We start from the raw sequence: 21,609 nt of genomic DNA, 5'->3' as shown, positions 1-21,609 counted from the left end.
TTAGTAACTGTTTATAGAAAACTAGCATACCTCAGAGTCTAGCTACCAAGTATGTTCCTGTTTGAAACTGGAAAGTGTTATGGTGAAACTTAGGATGTGTGCAATAACATGATAAGTCCAATTAATGATCGACAATAGAATGTGAAAGTTAGTCTACGGTACGTTCCTTAAGAGCGTCCACAAACATGCGAGCATACTAAAGACTAAACAAAATTAAAAACTAAAAAACTATGGTTTGGTCTGTAGTTGCACATTACCATGGTGAAGTAAAAATTGGTAAAACTTAATTTTAATGTGCGCCTGAAACCGACGTATTTTTAATATACGTATACAAGCCGTGCGGACGTATAATCCAGCGCTTTACTTGGGCGTACATTTAATCTACGTCCGCTATGGGACAGAGTTTTAATTTACGTTTGTTCCCGGACAGAAGCGTAAAGTTGCACTTGAGTGTATGGTCAATCACTCAATCCGATCTTCAACTACGCCTTATTTTCGAAGTCCAGTCTCCTCATTTGAACCGAGAGAGCAGCCAACCTGACAGTCTAATTCCAATCTACAGAACTGGGAGAGATGGCGTTCTAGTTTGTCAAACTTCAAGATCAACAGAGCCGCTTCATTTCCGGGTCTCGGGAATTGACAGACTATTTTACTCATAAAGCTAGTAATCGGCAGACGTAATTTTGTTTTTTAAAATCATTTCATTAACAATACATCACATAAACCCAGACCAACGGTGGTTATAAAATAACCCGGCAGATGTATTCTCGCTCAGAAGACATCCCGTGTGGACAACTACTAGAACGTCATGGAATGTTTCGACATCATCGTTACCAGTGATACCGACCAGCGTTAGCATTAAAACCAAAAGACAATTGAAAAACAATAAAGATTCCTGCTCAACGGAATATCCCGAATACAGCCTACCCAAGGTAGGTTTATGTGATCAAAATAATACATTAATACTAGAATGATGCGTTCAGCATTCCATTATTGAGCTCTCGGGTGCCAAAGACTATTCTTTAGTTAATCAAGTTTTAGGAGTCATTGTGTTTTTTACGTTTTGAGTGGAGTTGTAAAACGGGCGAGGCACTAGTAAATAAAAAATAACATCCTAACAAACTACCTGTGAGACCGAGTTTGAAGCCGTCAAAAACCTAATAATACAAAATTCCCCATTTATATCGGGATTTGCCAACTGTAACGAGTTACACGCCGATTCAGTACTAAACTCGGCAACCAGATTTTACAGCACAAAAAAGGTAATTCGAAAACCCTAAAAGTGGTGAATAAATAGCAAAACTACGTCTATTTCCTCAGTCACCACAATCAGCAACCAATTATGTTTATATGGAACATAAGAAACAGATGCATCTTGATTTGCACGCCGGTTTGTCCTCTCAGAGACAAAAAGCTTATCAGTTATTCGATCTCTGAGAGGAAATACTGTCGTGTTGATAAAGGTGGGTCAATACTATCTCTACTGTCATTTCCCCTAAATACTCAATATGTTTATACGGAACTTGAAAGGAACATGAAAGCATAAGCATCTTGACTCAGTGATTTCTCCTCCGAGAGACACAAACCTAACCAGCAAAACCCTAGCCGCCGGCAATATCGAACATAAAGAAACAGATGCATCTTGATTTGCATGGTTATCTCTACTTCTATTCTGCACCTTAATAATCACCATGTTTATATGTAACATGAAAGCAGAATCTTCGGAACATGAAAACAGAAGCATCTTCAGTTAGTGATGGTACTGGTTCATACAATATTTTGGAGTTTCTTTTTTTCTTTTACTCCAGAAGATACAGAAATATAAAGGCATCTTTCGATTCCTTGATGAGTTTTCTTCTCAAAAACATAGTTTAATCATGGCCATTTGTTGATGATCATTAAGATGAAAAGTCTTTACAACAGTTAGAGCTGAACATGGTTTCGGTTTTTCGCTGGAACCGGACCAAACCAGACCAATTAGGAAGAAACCAAACCGAACCATTTATTAATGGATTGGTTGCTGTGTAGAAAGTGGAAAATAGATAGTGTTGGTTTTGGTTTGGTTTGACCTCTAAAACCGAACCAAAAACCATTAGAAAACCGATTAATTTTTAAACTTAGTTTCTATCTTTAATTTACAAGTATTAGATTTTACTCATTGATTTAGAGGATAAATAGAAACCCTAAATTTAATATTTCATTATGATACTCTCCCTCTTTCTCCTTCTCTCAGTCGCCTCCCTTCTCCACCCCCAACTACAGCCGCTGCTACTCGACTTTTTTCTTCCCGTCTTCCTTCTTTTTTATTTGTCAATAACTAAATTAAGATATATTATATATCTTCTTTTGATATCTAGAATTAGAGTAAGCTTTAACTATTCTTGATATTTTATGTATTTTTTTTTGTCTGTAAATTTGTGTAAACCAATACTATCGGCAACTACGATTTTCTTATCTGTAGATTTGTGATTTTTTTTTTTGGTTTGACATAATTATTGGTTAACGAAAAACCACTGGGACAAACCGAAACCAACTGGAACCATTTGGAAACCAAACCAATGGTTAATGGATTGGTTTGGTTTAGATTTTTAGAAACCAATGATTTTGGTTTGACTAGAAACCGAACCAAAACCGACCATGAACAGCCCTAACATCAGTATAAGTTCAACCGCCTGGTGATTTTGTTTTTCCCTGTTAAACATTTTAAGTACATATATATGTTGGAAACAATGAACAAATAATGAAATGGAATCTCAAGCAGCCTAGTCGGGACTACGTCGCTATCTTTAAGGTATTTCGCGACTCTGCCTCTTGATTGTGCTAGCAGTCAAAAATTTTGTCGAACACCTATGGGATAAAACAGATGGTTCTTTCTTGTTCGATTTCTCTGCACCTTGAGAAATCGAACCAACTCTTACTCTATCTTACACTTGCTCAGAATACAATTAGATGAAAAACCTTAGTAATTCATCTTCTCCAAACACTATCTTTTATAACTCAAAGGAAATCAATTCGGTTTAATGAGAATAAAATCAATAATAACTGCCTACTTAAAATCCTCCATAACAGTAATAAAACGGCTAGAATATAAAACCGAAATTAATGAATTTAAATGAGAATATTAAGTTGACAAAAAACGTTATGGAAATCAGAAGTTGAATCTGCAAAAAATTAACTTTTAAATAAGTAGACCTCCCAAGACCCCCAAGGCCCCGCTCTCCCGGATTTTTTTTAAGTAATATAGATATATATATATAATACTAGATTTTTGCCCGTGTTATGCACCGGGCATATTTTTTCTTTTAACTTGAAGAGTCGCGGGGCTTCGCCCCGCCCCGTGGCGATGCATTTTCGATTTGGTGAGTCGCGGGGCTTCGTCCCTTCCCTTGGCGATGCATTTTTGGTTTGGTACGGAGGGGAGAATACATTAAATATGTGGAAAAAAGATAGGAAATATGTGCAGATTTTATTAAATTTTTACTTTTTATTTTCACATACATTTATTTTTTCCCATAAAATATGTGTTTTTTTTGTCTTGTATGTATTAATTTGGAAAAAAAACTCTTAATATGGTAGAGTATTCGAATTTGGATTCCCATAGGATTCCAAACACATTAAATTAAGAAAATTTTAAACCAATTATACATTGCCAAGTGTTCTCACCAAAACGCTCATTTCACAAAACTCGAAAAAACCTATTTCGACCAATAGAAAGCAAAAAATTTCTCACTGTTCAACGTGGAGCTAATTTTTTCTAGGCCTTTAAGTCTTAAGATAAGGTATGAATACGTGCCCGTTTGTTTTTATATGGGTTAGTTAAAGGTGGAAAAAAAGCAAATGTGAGCGCCGTAGATTCTTATATGCACATTCTTGGCACCATGTCCACATTGGTTCCTTCCAAGACATGCGGCCATGTACAGAACCTATTTGATCACATTGACGTGCTTAACTTGGGATTGAAAAGATTTAGAAGACAAACGTGTTTCCCATTATAACTTCACTGTATGGAATGGAATCACGCACCACTGGTATGACAAAGAGGAATGTTTTATTATGGTGTTTGGTTTCTTTCGGAATTGAATTTTTAGGGATTTCCAAATTGGAGTTGGTTTTGATGTCTATTCCAAGTTTAAAACACGTAATGCAGTTATTTTTTTCTCTATTTTTTTTAACTAATCATATGTTGCCAAATATCCTCATCAAAATTCTCGTTTCACAAAACTTGAAAAAGACCTATTTCGACCAATAAGAAGCGAGGATTTCCTCACCGTTTAACGTGGGAGCTAATTTTGTCTAGGCCTTTAAGTCTTTAGATACCTAGTCAAATGCATGGGGTGAGACTTGAACCCAAATCTATAGTGTGGGAGCCCAGAAAAAACCACCACACTATTTCTTTAAGTTTGGTTTAATATTACAAAAATATGTTTTTTTAAATATATATCCCAACAATATATATATACACCATTATAAGTGAACTGTCGTGCCGAGAATAAGTTGTATGGTGGTAGCCGTCGCAGGTGGTTGTCGTGAAATTGAGGCTGTTTTGGTTGTTATTGTATGTATGGTTTTCGGTCATGTCTTGCTCTTGGAGTGAGTCGGTTGTATTAATTATCCATTATCTGGAAATTTTAACAGTGTTGTTACTTTCCTTAGATTTATTTTAGAAAAACTCTAAAACAAAGCATTATTTTTCCTTGTAATCAATTCCAATGAAACTCCCAAAACCGTTTTGGCATTCACTTCGGCTCCGATTCCTAACCAAAGTGTTCAGTATTCCGGGTTAGTTTGGAAATAAAAACTGTTTACTAAACATCTATCACATTAAAAGATGGGACATTTTGATTTTGGGTCCCATAAAATGGTATACCTTTGCATTTGGAGCCTAACTTTGTCCAGCTTTGAGTTTGGGTCCCGGTCAAAGATTGACTATTCTTGACCATCCAACAATCAGTTAAATATGAGATATTTTAACAAAAATAAAACGTTTTCGTTAGTCATTTCACTGTCTTGGATAACTTGGTAGAGTTAGTAAATAAATAAAAAGTAATATTTTCGTTAAAATAACCCATATTTAACTGATTGTTGGATGGTCAAGAATAGTCAACCTTTGATCGGGACCCAAACTCAAAGCTGGACAAAGTTAGGCTCCAAATGCAAAGGTATACCATTTTATGGGACCCAAAGTCAAAATATCCCTTAAAAGATTTGTTAAGGACTTGTATATAAATTGCATTCAGCTGGACTGCATCCACATAAAGCGTTAGAAGTTTCTGGTTGCGCAGCGTTTTCAGCTTTAACGCATGCACTTGGAATTACCGGTCAGTGGAACCGTGATGAAAGGCAGTTTATGCATGATATTGAGGTTTCTTTGGAATTGACCACAACAAGACGTTTGCAGTAAATAAATTAGGAACTTTAAGTATCTGTCTTTAAGAATGTAACTTACCTAGTTATCTCCGTAAACAATGTAACTTACCTCGGTAATCAGAATATGTACAAAAGCCACACCATTTCTTTCTTTCATATCCAAGTCTAAAGTAGTCCTCTATCTTCCTTTCCATCTAGACTTAGATAAACTATATTTCAAGAACAAGGAAGAAAAATGAGTTTCTACAAACCAATGATGGCTGCTATAGCATATGCAGCAGTACTAGTGTTCATGCTGATGTCCCTAAATATCTCCACAGCCGCAGCTGCTACTGATCATGGGTTTGTCGCCTCTAGTAATGGTGGTGGTGTCAACGGCGATGAATTGATTTCTACCCAAGATTTTTGGTCCTGCAACGAGCAACTAATAAAAACGGGCGGACTTGTGCACATAATTGGTGAATGTAGCGGGAGTTTCTTACGTTGGCTTTGGGGGAGATGGGATGTTAACGATAGATCAAATGCTGATTGTTGCCGAGCGATAACCAATATAAGTGAGGAATGCTTTGCAGAAAACTTCGCAAGTTACAAGGATATGTTTAAGAAATGTAGTGCCTTGTAGTGTAAGCATATGCAATATTACAACTGATCATGTACCTGCTGCTACTTTTCTAAAGTTGATTCATAGTAAAGTTTTCTTTATCCATTTCATATGACATCACTAATCTATGGCATTCACAACTCTGAATAATCTAATTTTTCTTTTTCCATTAAGTTTCTTATCGGTTTACCATGACTTTGCTTTTCTTACCAATTTGTACGCCCCGTTCTCCCGTTGAGGTGAGGGGTTCGTCCTTTCCACCCCTAAATTAAGGCTGGATTCTCTTAGTGTACAGTATCCTTAAAACTGGCCTTCGATGCCGAATGGGCATGCTCCCGGCGGGCTAGTGCATATCAGTGGTTCAGTTTTGGGGCAATGGTTTATTAGACATATACATGGCCATGAAGTGATGGTGGAGGCAGACGGTAATGCATGCTAGTGGCAGTCATGATCGACGATAGCAAAAGCTTAATACAATGCCGATTACAAAATAAGTTAGGAAGGTTAGATATGAAACTCCAATCTTGAACCATATTTTCTTAGGTCATGGGTAGTTTCGTACAATTTATAAGCAAGCTAGTGAAATATCCGGAGCAAGCTTCCCGCAAAATTCTAAGCCGGGCACCTTTGTGAAGATCCACTCATCCGTCCTCTCGCACACAAAATGTGTGATCTTCCACTGCAATGAATGTACATATGCTGAATATACTACAAAACTCATGTCATTCATTTACGTGAGGAACGTAACTGCATGTACAGAACACGTGTCATTTTAATAGTCTTGGAAGGTTACCTATGCATGATGTTGAGGTTTCTTTGGAATTAATCGTCTTAATGAATGTAAGTTACCTCAAAATATTCAAAGTTAGAACTAAGTACATTAATTATTACTATAATATCGGTGCGCGAGTTATAACCCCAAAGGAGTCATTATCCATCCACAAAAATCCCGCCAAAATAAAAGTAGCACAAAAACTCCAAAAAATAAAATTTTGATGAAAGCTCATAGAATTTGACGAAACCAATTTTTGGTTTCATCATAAAATTTGATGAAACCAATTTTGAAATTTGGGGTTTTTGTATCAATTTTTAAAAATTTTAGGGTTTTGTATAATTTAGTTTAAGATGGAGTTTTAATGAATCCCAACATTTGAGTAAGGTTTTTGTACCACAAATTTGGTCACCTTGGGTTTTTATGACTAGTTTTGCTATACGGTCCGCGAGTTATAACCCTAGAGGTGTCACCATCCTTTCAAAAAAAACCCACCAAAACAAAATTTGATGAAACCAACATTTAAATTTGGAGTTTTTGTATCAATTTTTAAAAATTCGGAATTTTTGTATCAATTTTATTTACGATGGAGTTTTAATGGATCCCAACATTTGAGTGAGTTTTTTGTACCACAAGTTTGGTCACCTTGAATTCTTATGACTAGTTTTGTTTGCTATAATATATACTATTACTTACTTTTGATGTATTCTTACGGCAACCTAAATACCACCCACGTTTTCCCTAAGTACCATTCACAATAAAAATAAAATAGTTTTCTACCTAATTAGAAATGGGTAATAAAACCCTCCTTCTTCCCTAATTACCTTCTTCCCTGACTATCGATTATAACTATCACCGCAATATCCACAGTCGTCTTTACCACCTTCAATTCACTGAATATTAACATAAACATCGAGACCCTAACTGTATTGTGATTGAAGTTTTAGTTTTCAATTTTAATCTCACGATTCTGATCCAAAGTTTGACCTTAATATTTTTTTAGTCTGATCGATTAGGTTATAATTTTTAATAGAAGCAAATCAATTTTTAATTTTAATCACGATTCCAGTTTTAAGAAACCGCGATGTAAGTCTTACAATCAAGAATATGAGTTATTGCCAATGATTGTGGTTTATGCCGAGACAAATTATTGAAACTCAAATCCGGTACTACAGTGACACCTTCAAATACAATGTTAAGCTGACTAGATGATCTGCTAAAGAAAGATACTGTACTAAAGGAAGACATTGATTAAAAGGAAGGATACAAAAGGGCAAGGAATCAACATAACATGCTACCTGAATCCAAAAAGGAAATGTTCTTTCTTTAGGGGACAATTTATGCCCTAGCCCCTAAGACCACCACAATTTCTGACGACCTGTATGAATTTTTAGTTTTTTTCTTATTCTTAAGAAATCCATGGATAGGGAGTCATAAGTATGAAAGCACAAATCACGTTACTTCACTATTAAACCAAAATTATTATGAAATTTAGAGGCAGAAAGAAATCACCAAACTTAATTATTTCTTAATTTACTATTATAAAACTCGGATATTTAGAGATACAACCGGGAAAACAAGAATACATGGAGACAATTAATTAACTCGGATATTTGGAGATACAATTGGAAAACAAGAATACATGGAGACAATTAATTGTTCTGAATAAAACTTATTATCACAACTGCAACTGAATCAATAGATCTCCAATATGGAAATCACCATTCTTGTTTCTCTGAAAGTAGTACCAGGAATGGACACCAAAATCCAATTCCAAATCCCACGGAAGCAATAGCAAACAACAATAATCTCTCTTTTGCATCTTCTTGATCGACTTCATCAACTTCGACCGTAGGATTGGTAGCACCTGGACTAGCATTACGATCACCCTCGCAAACTTTCTTCGTTGGAGATCCACATATTAAATTTTTCCCAGTGAAGGCTGAACCATTATTGTAAGATAAATCTAACAATCCGAGAGAGTCGATTGTCGCCAACGAATGTGGAATTTGTCCAGACAGACTATTAGAACTAAAATCCAGCGACTCTAATGCAGACAAGTTTCCAATGCTTGTTGGGATACCATCCGAGAAATGATTATGCGATAAGTTAAGTGAAGAAAGTAGTTTTAAGGAACCCATCTCTGTTGGAATGTTGCCATCTAGAAAATTGCATGATAATTCGATCGCCGTCCTGTAGTTATATATTTTCTCAAGCTTTATCAAGATCCCTTTGCTTACAAAATAAATTTCAGCATATTTACTTTCCGAATAAGAGTTATTAATTAATCCACTCATGTTTCCTATTTCTCTTAGGGCATATCACATATGAGTCTGCCTTTCTGAATTTTGAAGATAAATTTTATTACTATCATTTTTTATAAATTTGAAATAATATATATATATATATATATATATCTTTCTTTATAATAAAGGACCCAAAGTCACCACATGTCGACTCCACATTCATTCTAAATTTTGGTGATGCCACATCAGCAGTGTCTTTCCCTGTCAGCATAATCTGATTGGCTAATCCAACCGTCACTTCTATATTAGATGCAATCCAGTGGAAAATTCAAGGGTCACTATATATTGGTATTTAAAAGAAAACGCGTCCCTTCGAAGGAAAAAAATACCCAAAGAAAACACAACTAGGATGACCACCAACAGATACCAACTACCAACAGTTGCCTGAATCTGGAAACGTTTCAATATTTAATTACCATAACCACCAAATTTATAACTTTGCATACAAGAAAAGAGAAAAGTCTGCACCGAGAGAACTTTCAAAATTAAAATGAATGAGTTAACTAAGCATTGCGCCGGGAAGAAAAAACAGGGAAGAAAAGAAGCTACTTTTGGCGGAACGCCGGAACCACAAAAGAACAAATAAAGTTCGATTTCACCCATAAAGGTAATCATTTGGAACAAAATTAAAGTCCAACATTGGCACATATATATGCATATCACATTTATTTTACGGTGTTATTCAAAAGAAAAGAAATGTTGTGAACATGATGCAGATGCAAGGGCTTCCACCTTCGAGTACTTAGCACCAAATAAAAAGAGGCGCAACACAGGAAACGTTCATCACACATTTTCCCAATTCCCATCATGTTGTTCCTGAGAACAAAATGATCATAGGTAAAACTCCCGTAGCAGAATCAGCCAGCAAGACCCAAGACAATTAAACACGTACCAACCAGTTCATGGTCATGAAAAGGAAATTGATGATGCTATGTCGAAAGGTTTGTACCAATATTCCCTTATATACATTATAAAAAAAGTGCACTTTACCATTATGGTGTTCCTAATACAATCAATATAGAGAGCGCAAATTGCCTTATAGAAAAGAGGCTTATGTTTTCAAAACGAATGGTTAAAATCATCATACGATTATTGGCATACTACTAATAGACAATGGCAAAGATCCGAAATTTACACAACCATACATGATGTTGAAATTGAAGTAACTCAAAGATCGAGCGTTCTGAAAAACGGTTGGAGGAGGATTTCATCAACGCTGTAAATGAAAGTAATCTTCTTGCAAAATGGTTCAGAATGGCAAAAGATCACCATCAAGAATATGAAAGGGCGCCAGTTAGGTTGATAGTCATTGCATCCCGAAAAAGATGGTCGCCAGTATAACTCACCTGTAACACAGGTTTCTGCTCTACTCACACGGGGTTGTAACCAAAGAGATCTGCGAACACTGATGTACCAGTATAAATCACCTGTAGCAAGAGTACGTGCAGAGATATAATGGTCAAAGAAAAAAATATCTGCTGAAAGAGGATCACTATATTCATCTGAGATCTAAGGTAGTGCAATACCCATTAGTGCTTCCTGTTGCTGAAAATGAAGACACCCTTATTATTCCATACAGAGATGAACGTCACCTCAAACCAGATAGAAAGAAAATAAGCAGCTTAGTATTATGCATATAGCGCACAACAACGACCATATGAAAGCCTCATCTCAAATTTCAGGGAAGTTGTCTATTCTGACAATATTTGGCAGAAGAGCCAAAATTCAGTTTGGTTGAAAAAAACAAAAACAAAATCAGATTTCAATTAACTTGGTTTGAAAAATGAAGTGCTGATGTGAGTCGCACATCACCCGCGTTGGAAAAAAAAGATTGTGTCCCCATTTTTCCTTATCAAAGACCCGAGATATATTGTGTCACCATCTCATCGAGAAGCAAAAACATTTAGCAAGGTCGGTGCAGGTACGTAAACTATTATCTAACTCAAGTGTTCGTATGGTAAAATTATTTCTACCGCAAACACGAATTTCTTTATGATTTTACTGAGAATCGGATCGCTGCTCCAGACTGCAAATGGATTGAGTAATGTGGGGGTACCTACAAAAAATCCTCTGATGCTTAAGTTAGCAAGAGATTTTTCACAGGATTTTTTAATGGGGGAAAGATTGCATACCTTTTGGGGTTGTGAATCCCCCTATTTATATGATGCCAATTTCAGTTTAATATTTTTGATTTTATAATAGAAATCAATTGTTGTAACTGGCCCCTGCATGCCTCCTGTAATAACTGACCCTGCATGCCTCTCTCTCATTATTGACCTTGCATGCCTCCCTGTCATATCCTGCATTGACTGGTCGTGCATGCTTCCAGAATCTTCCTTGTGGGCTGTGGAATTAGCCAAACCAAAAAACGATTTTTTGGGGACCATGGTTTTTTTGGGGGGGACCATGGTTTTATTTTGGGTAAAGACATTAGAAGTAAATCTAGGTCACCCCTTATCTAGATATTTATATTAATACCTAAATTACCCTCCTGATTAATTTTGGGTGATGATTAGTTAGTGTTAATAATAGTTAGTGTAATGATTAGTGAGATGATTAAGTTAAAGATAATTAGTAAGATTAAAAAATCAGATGGTTTTTTTTAAAGAAGTAGAATTATTGAGAGGGTAAAGTTAGAGAAGATGAAGAAGGAAAACATGAAAAAAGATGGATTTTACCAACCACAACCGGAGGAAGGGTATTTGGGTACCCAGGTAGGCATCAAACTTAGATAATGTTTGTTGAATTGCTCCAAACTTTCAAAAAAAATGAACTTTTTTATGTAGATTTGGGCCAGTTCGGTTACCATATGTCAAGAACATGTAACGAACACACCTGAAAGTGTAGTTCGGTTACGTTTTCCAAACACACAGGTTACCGAACTCGCTCCTTAATGGAGGTTTTGGTCGTACAGTGTAATGTTCGGTTACCTAGGATAAAATGGTAGGTAACCGAACTTTGAACTTAACAATTTATTTGGCTACATCTTGTGTGTTCGGTTAGTTCGCAAACTTAAACGCAACAAAGTTCCCAACCGAACTGCAGGTTAAAAGTAACCTAGTGTTAGAAGTTCGGTTGGTTCGCAAACTTCAACACATTTTGCGAATCAACCTAACTAGGCTTATATATGCATATATGCAATTAGGCAAACGTTCGGTTACTACGAAATTTATTTCTTGGCGAATTAGGTAGAGTTCGGTTACGAAGTTTCAAAGGTAGAGTTCGGTTACAAAGAAAACTTAACAATTTTGCGAACGAACCGAACTTGTGGACTTCTCATTGTTTTCGTAAACTAAAGTTCGGTGATATCCTTATTTTGCGAAGAAACCGAACTTATGGACTTGTGTTATTCTAATACAAGGAGTTCGGTTAAAAGTATTTTTTGCGAATCAACCGAACTCTGAGTTCGGTTAAGAAAAAATTAATTCTTGATAACCGAACTCTTCTATGAAAAAAACCCTCCATTAAACCTCTCTGCAACTTCCATTTTCAACTCATTTTAATGATTACTTCTCATTTATTCAACCAAAAACGAATGACAAGTAATGGGTTTGTGAGAATATCTTTGTTAATGTTTTAAATTAAGTTATATATATATATATATATAGTGGTGGTGGTGGTTGGTGGTGGTGGTTGGTGGTGGTGGTAATCGGCGGTGGTGGTAATCGGTGATAATCGGTGGTTGGTGGTGGTGATAATCGGAGGTGGTGGTGGTGGTCATCGGCGATGGTGGGAGGAGGTGGTGGTTATATATATAGGTGGTTATTGGGTTGGTTTTAAATTAAATTAGGTTAAGGGTAGATTAGTCATTTCAATGCTTTAGGACACCCCTTATAACTATAGGGTAGGTGGCCTAATAGGACCATGGTCCCCAAAAAAAACCATGGTCCTCAAAAAATCGTTTAAACCAAATTGGTGCAAAGGGTTGCCCTAACAAATTAGTTTATATGCCAAGTCCAATAGAGGGAAGTGTGCATAAGCCCACAAGGGAGGAGTGTGTATAAAGACGGTAGAATTCCCAAGCCCACAATGACCCAACTCGGCCAATCAGTGAGTCAAATCGGTGGGGTGAAAACATCCTCCACTGTTAATCTCTGGGGCGCGAATAACCTAGGAACATGCGAGTAAATTGTGTTGCGGTGCATTGGATCAGGATTACCGAATTAAGTTGCTCCTGCTACACCGAATCAGGGCTACGGTATTAATTAGCATCGTATCACACTGAATCACACCAACATGCCGGCGCCGGCGGCCTGCTACTGCACCGGTACCGGGCCGTTGACGCTGACTGAGAAGAGGACCAGACGTCATCTGCTGGCGCCATGCTGACGTCATCGTGACGTCATCTGCTGACGTGGAAGCTGACGTGTTAGCTGCTGCTGACGTGTCACATCCAGGTTCGTCTTATCTACTGACGTGGTAGCTGATGAGGATGATTCTGCTGACGTGTCAGGTTCTGGTTGGGTCATTTTGATGACGTGGCGAAATGCTGACGTGGCAGGTTCTGTTTGGACCTTTCTGCTGACGTGGCAGCTTGCTTCTGACATGTCACGTTGCTGATTGGCCCACGTGTTGACATGGCATGATGACGTGGAAGTGTGTGATGGGGCTAGGGGTGTAAATTTTGCCCGGCAGCCCGAGGCCCAGTACTGTCCGCCCTGTCCCATGACAGCCTATGGGTGACCGTGGCCCTTTACGGGTTGGCCCGACCTAGCCCATGTAAATAAGAGGACGGGCATAGGCCACAATTCAAATTTTTTTGCCCGGCCCAATACCCTCCCTATTATCCCGTCAATGTTACCCGCCAGTGTTATCCATTTACCTAGCCTAAGTGACTGTTCCAATTTTGTTTTACCCTAGAATATACTTGGTACATATACTTAATACAGTCAACCCTCATAGTTTTCATATGTATTTCTTAACTTTTATTCCATATGAGTCTAATTTTGTTAACCATATAGAGAAAATATTGAGAAAAATCTAAGGCACTTTCCTTTTCTGATGATTCAATTCAGGAAAAATTATAGGAAGTTTGGTTTATCTTATTCCCATCTCAACTCTCGTATTCGATTATTAATTTTATGTAAAACTTGTGTATTATTAATACTTTCTTTTTATTTTTAACAATATATATGTATAATATATATTTTTTTGTAATATTCAAGGCCCTCCCGGCCCTACCCGCCCGAGCCCAAATTACAAAACAGGCTTGGGTAGGCCATGGGTACTTACTGTAGATAAATAACCCTACCCGTCCGGCCCTTTTAATTTCATGGATAAGAGATGTTCTGGCCCGCCTATACCGTCCCATTTAATAAATAGGCCGGGCTGCCCGGCCCGGCCCAATTTACACCCCTAGATGGGGCTCTTCCTTAGCTTGTTTCTATGTACATGGGTTTCTATTTAGAGTGCTTGTGAGGCCTAGTTAGCCATACTTGGCTAACTAGATGAGCATATTAGGCCCATTGAACCATATTTAGTTATAGAGAGGAGCTTTCTAGTCCTAAGTAAGCCCATTTTTGGTGTTGAATATTTAGAGTACAAACATCGCCCCCTCTTAATTCATAACCTGTTATGGGTTAAGAAGTTCGGGTTCCCCTACAAAATTTGTGTGTTTCTGGAGTGTTGCATAACTCGCCCCCAATCGCGTTGTCTGGAGTGTTATGCAACTCGTCCCCAGGGATATAATGATTGTGCTGGAGTGTTATATATCTCGCCCCCAAATGGTTGAGGTGATATATAACTCGCCCCCAGTATGTTTGTGTTATGCTGCTCATGCTCGCGCAAGGGTGCAATTCCATGCTGCATTTCGCTCGCGCATGGAATGAGAAATTGAGTTTTTCTGCTATCTTGAATTCGCACAGGGGGCCAATCCTGTTATTCAGGATGTGCACAGAGTTGAGATGTGTACATTTCCATATGCCTGGACATATGAAAATGTTCGCCACATTCACTGCTGTCCCATATGATAGGGATTCAATTGGGGTAGGAAAAAACGCTCGAACTGTGCATTCATCCTATCTGCGAAGTGTCAGAGACATTGCTGTCAGTAGACTTTGAACTGTACTGTTTTTCCATTTAGTACTGGCTACGGATTTGATCGTCCACAGTACCTTATAATTAAACACGAACAATTTTGACAAAGTGTGGAATATCAAAATAATGTTGAATTAAATTTCTGAATAGAAATAACAAGATAAGTACCTAGTGTTCGACATCAGCTGCCTCGTTAAAACCTTTGCGTGGAAAAACCCAGTGGGATAAAACCAACATAAAGGAAAAAGAGTGCAACACAGCAGGATTTAGAACTACTTCTATTGATAAAACTTCTTCAGGTGGAATGAATTCCACGGCTTCCATGGCTTACCATCTTCAGTACCGTCGAGGTTCCTTAAGTAGTAAGAGCCACGGGATGCAGGCCTATCGACTATGTATGGGCCTTCCCAATTCGTTCCGAGTTTTTTTCAGTTTGATTCCATTGTGGATGCTTGAGTTTTTTTCAAGACATATTCACCAGGTTTGAATGACCGTTTTCTGACTTTTCGGTCATAGCTCAGGTTGATTGCCTGCTGGTATCGAACCAACCGCTGCATGGCTGTTTCTCTTTGTTCTTCCAGCAAGTCTTTATCCAAGGCTAGTATGCTGTCATTTTTTCCAGATTTGACAGCACGAGTTTTGGTAGTCTTGAGTTGTACCTCGGTGGTTATGACCGCCTCTGTTCCATAAGCCAGTGTAAATGGTGAAAATCCAGTGGATCTTTTTGGGGTTGATCAATACGACCATAAGACCCCTGGGAACTCCTATGTCCATTTCTTTTTAGCCTTCTCCAGCCTTTTCTTGAGATTGTCTATAATAACGCGATTGGTTGCTTCCGCCTGCCCGTTGCTTTGAGCATAGTATGGAGATGAGAAATTGCGGAGAATATTCAAACCATTGCAGAAGTCTTTGATCACCCCATAATCGAACTGTTTCCCATTGTCTGATATTATCGCGTCTGGGATACCAAATCTACAGATGATATTCTCCCATATGAACCTTTTCACATCATGTCTGGTAACGTGTGATGTATTTTCAAATGTTGTTGTAGATAGTGGTAAAAACTTGGTTCTTTTCGAACTTGTGAAGGTAACTCTTTTTTTTTTAGATTTAAACAAATAAATGAATGAAGGAAATTAATTTTTTTGATAGTAATGTCAAGATTTTAGAAGGATTAAGGCTCAGGATTCACTACCACTTCAAGTTGATTGGTTATAAATAATATTTCAGAAATTATTATTAAGCTCTTTTTCTTATTAAATCACTTTTTAATTTAAAAGGTGTCCAAATATTAAGTTGTAATCCTTAAGCATGATTTATCAAAGAATTATTCTAAGCATAAAACATCAAACTGATTCACAACTAATTAAGAAAACCATTTTATCCTTTTATTTTTATATTTATCCAAGTGAATTAAATAAAATAAATAATTAAAGAAATTATAAATAAAAATATTACCAATCAAACATGAGTGAATAGATCCTCCATTGCCTCAATCATCATGTTGGAAAACCTCTCAAAATATTTCATTGATGCTCAAAAGTGTTTACAATGAAGAGAAACATAAGTAAATGTTATAAAACAGGATTCTGCGACCAACAGAAGGCGTCCGGAAACAACGACACAGAAGAAATAAGACTGCTGTATAGCGAAGTGCTGTTGAACAACGACAGTATTCTGCGACTGTTGATCGTGGGTTGATGTTCTTCGTGTTCTTCAGCAGCACCAGCAGAACAACTTCTTCTTCCAGCGCCTGGTTCTTCGATTTTACGCCTCTATTCTCTTCCAAACTCTCCCTAAACTTGGCTAACCCCTTCTGCTCGACACTAGGGATCTATTTATACACAACATGTCACTCCAATCCTTGTAATAACTCCAAGAATATCCGGCCATAAAAAGAATATTTTCCGAAATATTTTTTCTTTATTTCTCTGATTTTTTACGGATTGTTTCCTGGTTTATCTCTTTAACGCATCATCTCTGAGTTGTAGGAGAAGTTTCCATCCAATAGAGTTAACCCATGCACGTCTCTTCCATCCAACAATTCCAAAAATAGAATATCTTCCCTATTTGAGAATATCTTCCCTGTTTTGATTCCCACTGATTATCTAACCAAATTTGACCGGATCCAACACCCATACCAGCTCTGTCTAGGCCCTAGGAATAAACCCATTTAATTTGGGCCGTTGAATCTCACTGGAACACCTTCAAATTCTCAACCTTAGTCACGGCAGTTCAAGAACACTTTTTCCCGCCAAAATTTGAATTTCAAAAGGTTGAAGATGATATGCCCCCTATCCTGGACTGGGGTGCGAATAGCAGATGCCTTGGGGGTGACCTGGGGGTGCCCCTTAGTAATTAGGTTACCCCTTATCCAAAAGCGAGAGTCCGAATAACACTTGTCCTCCGGGTGCCAAAATCAACTTTTCGAGCCGAATTTTCCAAAAAATGTTAATTTCCTAAAAATATATAAAAACACAATATTAGTACAAAAATAGAGTTCCAACAATACAGACATTGAGGACAAATTAGACACAAAAATGTGTCTATCAACGTGTACCAGTGCCACTGCTTCGACCCATTTGGTGAAATAATCAGTAGCGGCTAGTACGAATCTTATGCCTCCAGGAGCTTTGGGAAGTGTTCTGACGATGTCTAGTCCCCATATAGAGAATAGCCAGGGACTAAAAACTGGATGCAATTCGTTGGCGGGCCGTTTAGGAATTGGAGCGTGCTCTTGACATGGCACACATTTCTGCGCGTATTCTTTAGCATGCTTTTGCATGTATGGCCAGAAATACCCCTGGGTGAGTATCATGTGCGCGAGACTGCGCCCTCCAGAATGACTGCCACATATTCCTTCATGAGCCTCTCTCAATATCTGTTGCCCTTCCTCTGCTGATATGCACCGCAAAAATGGCTCGAAAGCTACAGGTTTGCGGTGAAGTTGTCCCTCGATCATTGAATATCTCCATACATTCTTTTTCACCTTCGCAACAAGTTTCTCATCTTCTGGGAGTTTGTCGTTTTTCAAATACTGGATGTAAGGCTGACGCCAGTCTGCAGCGTTTTCAACATGACTGCCATAATTATCTATTACTGGACTGTCGACATCCATATTGCTGTCGATGACCTCAGTATCTCCATGTGCAGATGTAGCAGCCCCTTCGCCCCCACTAGCGTGTCTGATAGCCAGAACGCAGTGGCTGTCGGAGATGCTAGGTAGTTCTTGGAAATCTACTACGATGAAACAAGTGGTATCAGTTTCGACTACGGAAGAAAGATATGCTAAAGAACCTGCGTGCCTATTTTCCAATCGTGGTAGCTGCCCAATAGAGAACTGGTCAAACTCATTTGCCAGCTCTCTCATATGATCCAAATATAAGGCCATCCTTTCTTCCTTGGCTTTGTAGGTCCAGAGAAACTGGTTAATTACTAGCATGGAATCAGTCACCAGCTTCACGTTCTTTGCATCTAACTGTTTAACAGCCTTTAAACCGATAATTGCAGCCTCGTATTCAGCTTCATTGTTTGATGCTTGAAAACCCAGTCTGGTTGCTTTCTCGATCCTCGAACCTTCTAAAGTAAGGATGACACATGTAACTCCAGCTCCACCAACATTTGATGAACCATCAGTAAATACGGTCCATAATGGTTCAGGTGTATCGACCTCCATTGCCGACTCTCCCCCAGTCTGATCAGTGGTTGGCTCAATGGGTTTGAACAACTCCTCTTCTTCTCCAGTAACCGTTTGTATATCGTCCACATGAAAATCTGCTAACAGTGCATCCAGGGCGTGTCCCTTCTCTGCAGTTCTGGTTTCGTATTTGATCTCATACGCCCCTAGAAAATTTGACCATATGGCTAGTCGGCTGGAATCATCAGCACGTTCCAGGATTCTCTTCAGCTTGAGGGACGAGATGCATGGAACAGTGCAAGGGATATCTTCTCAATTTTCTTGTACCGCGTTTCCCACCCGTCAGAGATTTACTGAAGAAGTAAACAGGATTTTCATGTGGATCTGTAACAAACAGCACTGCACTTACCACGTTCTCTGTTGCTGCCAAATAAACTTCGATAGGTTGTCCAGTTTTTGGACTCACCAAAACTGGAGGAATTGACAAATACTGTTTGATCTCATCGAAAGCTTTTTCGCACTCATCCTTCCAACCAAAATTCACTGCTTTTTTCAACACATCAAAGACTGGTTTGAATCATCCGAAGAGCGTGAAATGAAACGATTCAAAGCTGCTAATCGACATGCTATATTCTGGACTTCCTACTTCGTTCTTGGGGATGGCATCTCTCTGATGGATCTGATTTGCTCCGGATTCGCCTCGATTCTTCTGTACGTCATCAAGTATCCGAGGAATTTTCCCGACGACAGCCCGAATGTACACTTTGCTGGGTTGAGCTTCATATGATATTGCCTCAAGATATCGAATGTCTTCTGCAGGTCAAGAAAATGCGACTCCTTTTGTTCAGATTTCACCACCATGTCGTCGATATACACTTCCATCGACTTCCCAATCAGGTCTTTAAACATATGGTCTACCAAGTGCTGGTATGTTTCCCCTGCGTTCTTTTTCCCGAACGACATTACAGTATAGCAATAAACTCCTCTGTCAGTCACGAACGCAGTATGCTCTTGATCTTCCTCGAACAACGGTATTTGGTTATACCCTGAAAAACCGTCCATGAATGACAGTCTCACGTACCATGAGGTTGCGTCCACCAAATCTCTTATCCGTGGAAGTGGGTATGGATCACTCGAACATGCTTTATTCAAATCAGTAAAATCGATACAGACACGAATTTTACCATTCTTCTTCGGAACGGGTACGACATTTGATAGCCAGCGAGGATATTGTACTGGCCGAATAAAGCCTGCTTCCAACAAGCTTTCGACTTCTGCAGTAACTCCATCTCTTTTTCTTTGTGCCATATTCCTGATTTTCTGACGAACTGGACGAAACTTCTCATCGATATTTAGCCTGTGGCAGGATACATTCGGATCTATCCCAGGCATCTCAGCGAAACTCCATGCGAAAACGTCGGTGTTTGCCCTTAGTAATGTAATCAAACCATCACGTTCATGTGCAAGAAGATCTGCCCCTACGAACGTTGTTTTGTGTTCCTCATCTCCAATCTGGACCTAGATCAGTTTCTCAACTGTTGGGGGTTCAGCAACGTCCTCTGCCATATATGATTCTGGAGGGAGAGGGTTTTGTAATTGATATTTCTGCTCGACTCGCATGATTTGATTCCCGCTAACTTCTGACTTCTTGAACTCGTTCATTGAACTCTCGTGACACTTGTGGGCGGCCATCTGGTCACTCCTAAATTTCACGACTCCTTCAGGGGCAAGAAACTTCAAACATTGATGATAAGATTATGTAACTGCACCAATCTCATGCATCCAGTCTCGACCTACAATCGCGTTGTAGGGAGCCCTACAGTCAAGCAGCAGGAAATTGCCTAGAATAGACTTGTCAGCCATTGTTATAAGTATTTTCACTTTTCCAATCGCCTTTGTAACTTCGCCGCTGAAACCGATAATTGGATTTTCATCCTCCTCGATCAAGTCGTGTGGAAGATTCATAGAGGAATAAGCTCCTGAAAACAGCACGCTCACTGAGCTGCCTGTATCCACTAGAATCCGGTGTACACGACACATGCCAATCCAAGCAGTTATAACAATAGCATAATTGTGTGGAGCATATACACCTATCATGTCTGCTGCAGAGAACTCGATCTTTGTGCACCCAAGCTCCCGAATTTCTGCTCCATTACCGCTGACAAAATCGATGTGATTTGTCAAGTACCATTCTTTTAGCTACCTGAGCTTTCTCCTGGTCTCATCTTTCGATGACTGCCTGGTCATTCAGTGGATCCTGGCGTGACTGACGTTAATCAAATGAGCGTTGATCACATATGTTGTGCTAAACTGTCCAGGACTTTTCCCAAAATCCTTTTTCACGTACTCTTGTAGCTTTCCAGCGTCTATCATTCGCTGGACCTCGATCTGTAAAGCGCGGAAATTCTCGGTCTTGTGACCATGGTATTTATGGAACTTGCAGTATTTGCTCTTATCACGTTTATCACGTGTCTCTGCTGGCAAAGGGCGAGGGGGGCTCAAATCCTTGCTGATTTTCTCATACAACTCTGCAAGCTGTATGTTCAACGTAGTCAGCTTCATATCATGGTATTTCTGGGATCCAGCTTCCATTCGTTCACTTTGTTTCTTCTCCCGGACTTCACCTTGATCATTGTGTTGGGCGTTCGAACAGTTCTTCGACTTGTCTTTCCTCCCATCATTGGGATGATTGGATGATCTGTGAACATATCTCGTCTCTCGAGCTTTGGAATAATCCTCCACTCGAGTGTAATCTTCCACTCGATTATACAGTCCTTCCAGAGTCTTTGGTGGTCTCTGGACCAAGGAACCGTATATACCTCTTTGATCATACTGGTACGCCTGTTTATAAGCTTTGATGACGGTTTGATCGTTGGCACCATCTACATCT

General features: G+C 38.7%; 1 protein-coding gene across 1 annotated transcript; it reads right to left on the bottom strand.

Moving 5' to 3' along the window:
• Positions 1-10,416: 10,416 nt before the first annotated feature.
• LOC113327899 lies at positions 10,417-21,311 on the bottom strand. Its single transcript, XM_026575017.1, has 8 exons — positions 21,067-21,311; positions 20,517-20,877; positions 20,358-20,453; positions 19,775-20,237; positions 19,481-19,657; positions 19,129-19,286; positions 17,643-18,989; positions 10,417-10,473 (listed from the first exon to the last, which is right to left on the bottom strand). Exons 1-8 carry the CDS (start codon positions 21,309-21,311, stop codon positions 10,417-10,419), a joined length of 2,904 nt encoding a protein of 967 aa, XP_026430802.1.
• Positions 21,312-21,609: the final 298 nt, after the last annotated feature.

The sequence above is a fragment of the Papaver somniferum genome, unplaced genomic scaffold (assembly GCF_003573695.1).
Source record: "Papaver somniferum cultivar HN1 unplaced genomic scaffold, ASM357369v1 unplaced-scaffold_107, whole genome shotgun sequence".
In the NCBI taxonomy this organism is placed as follows: Eukaryota; Viridiplantae; Streptophyta; class Magnoliopsida; order Ranunculales; family Papaveraceae; genus Papaver; species Papaver somniferum.
This window is presented reverse-complemented; position numbering and strand designations above follow the sequence as displayed.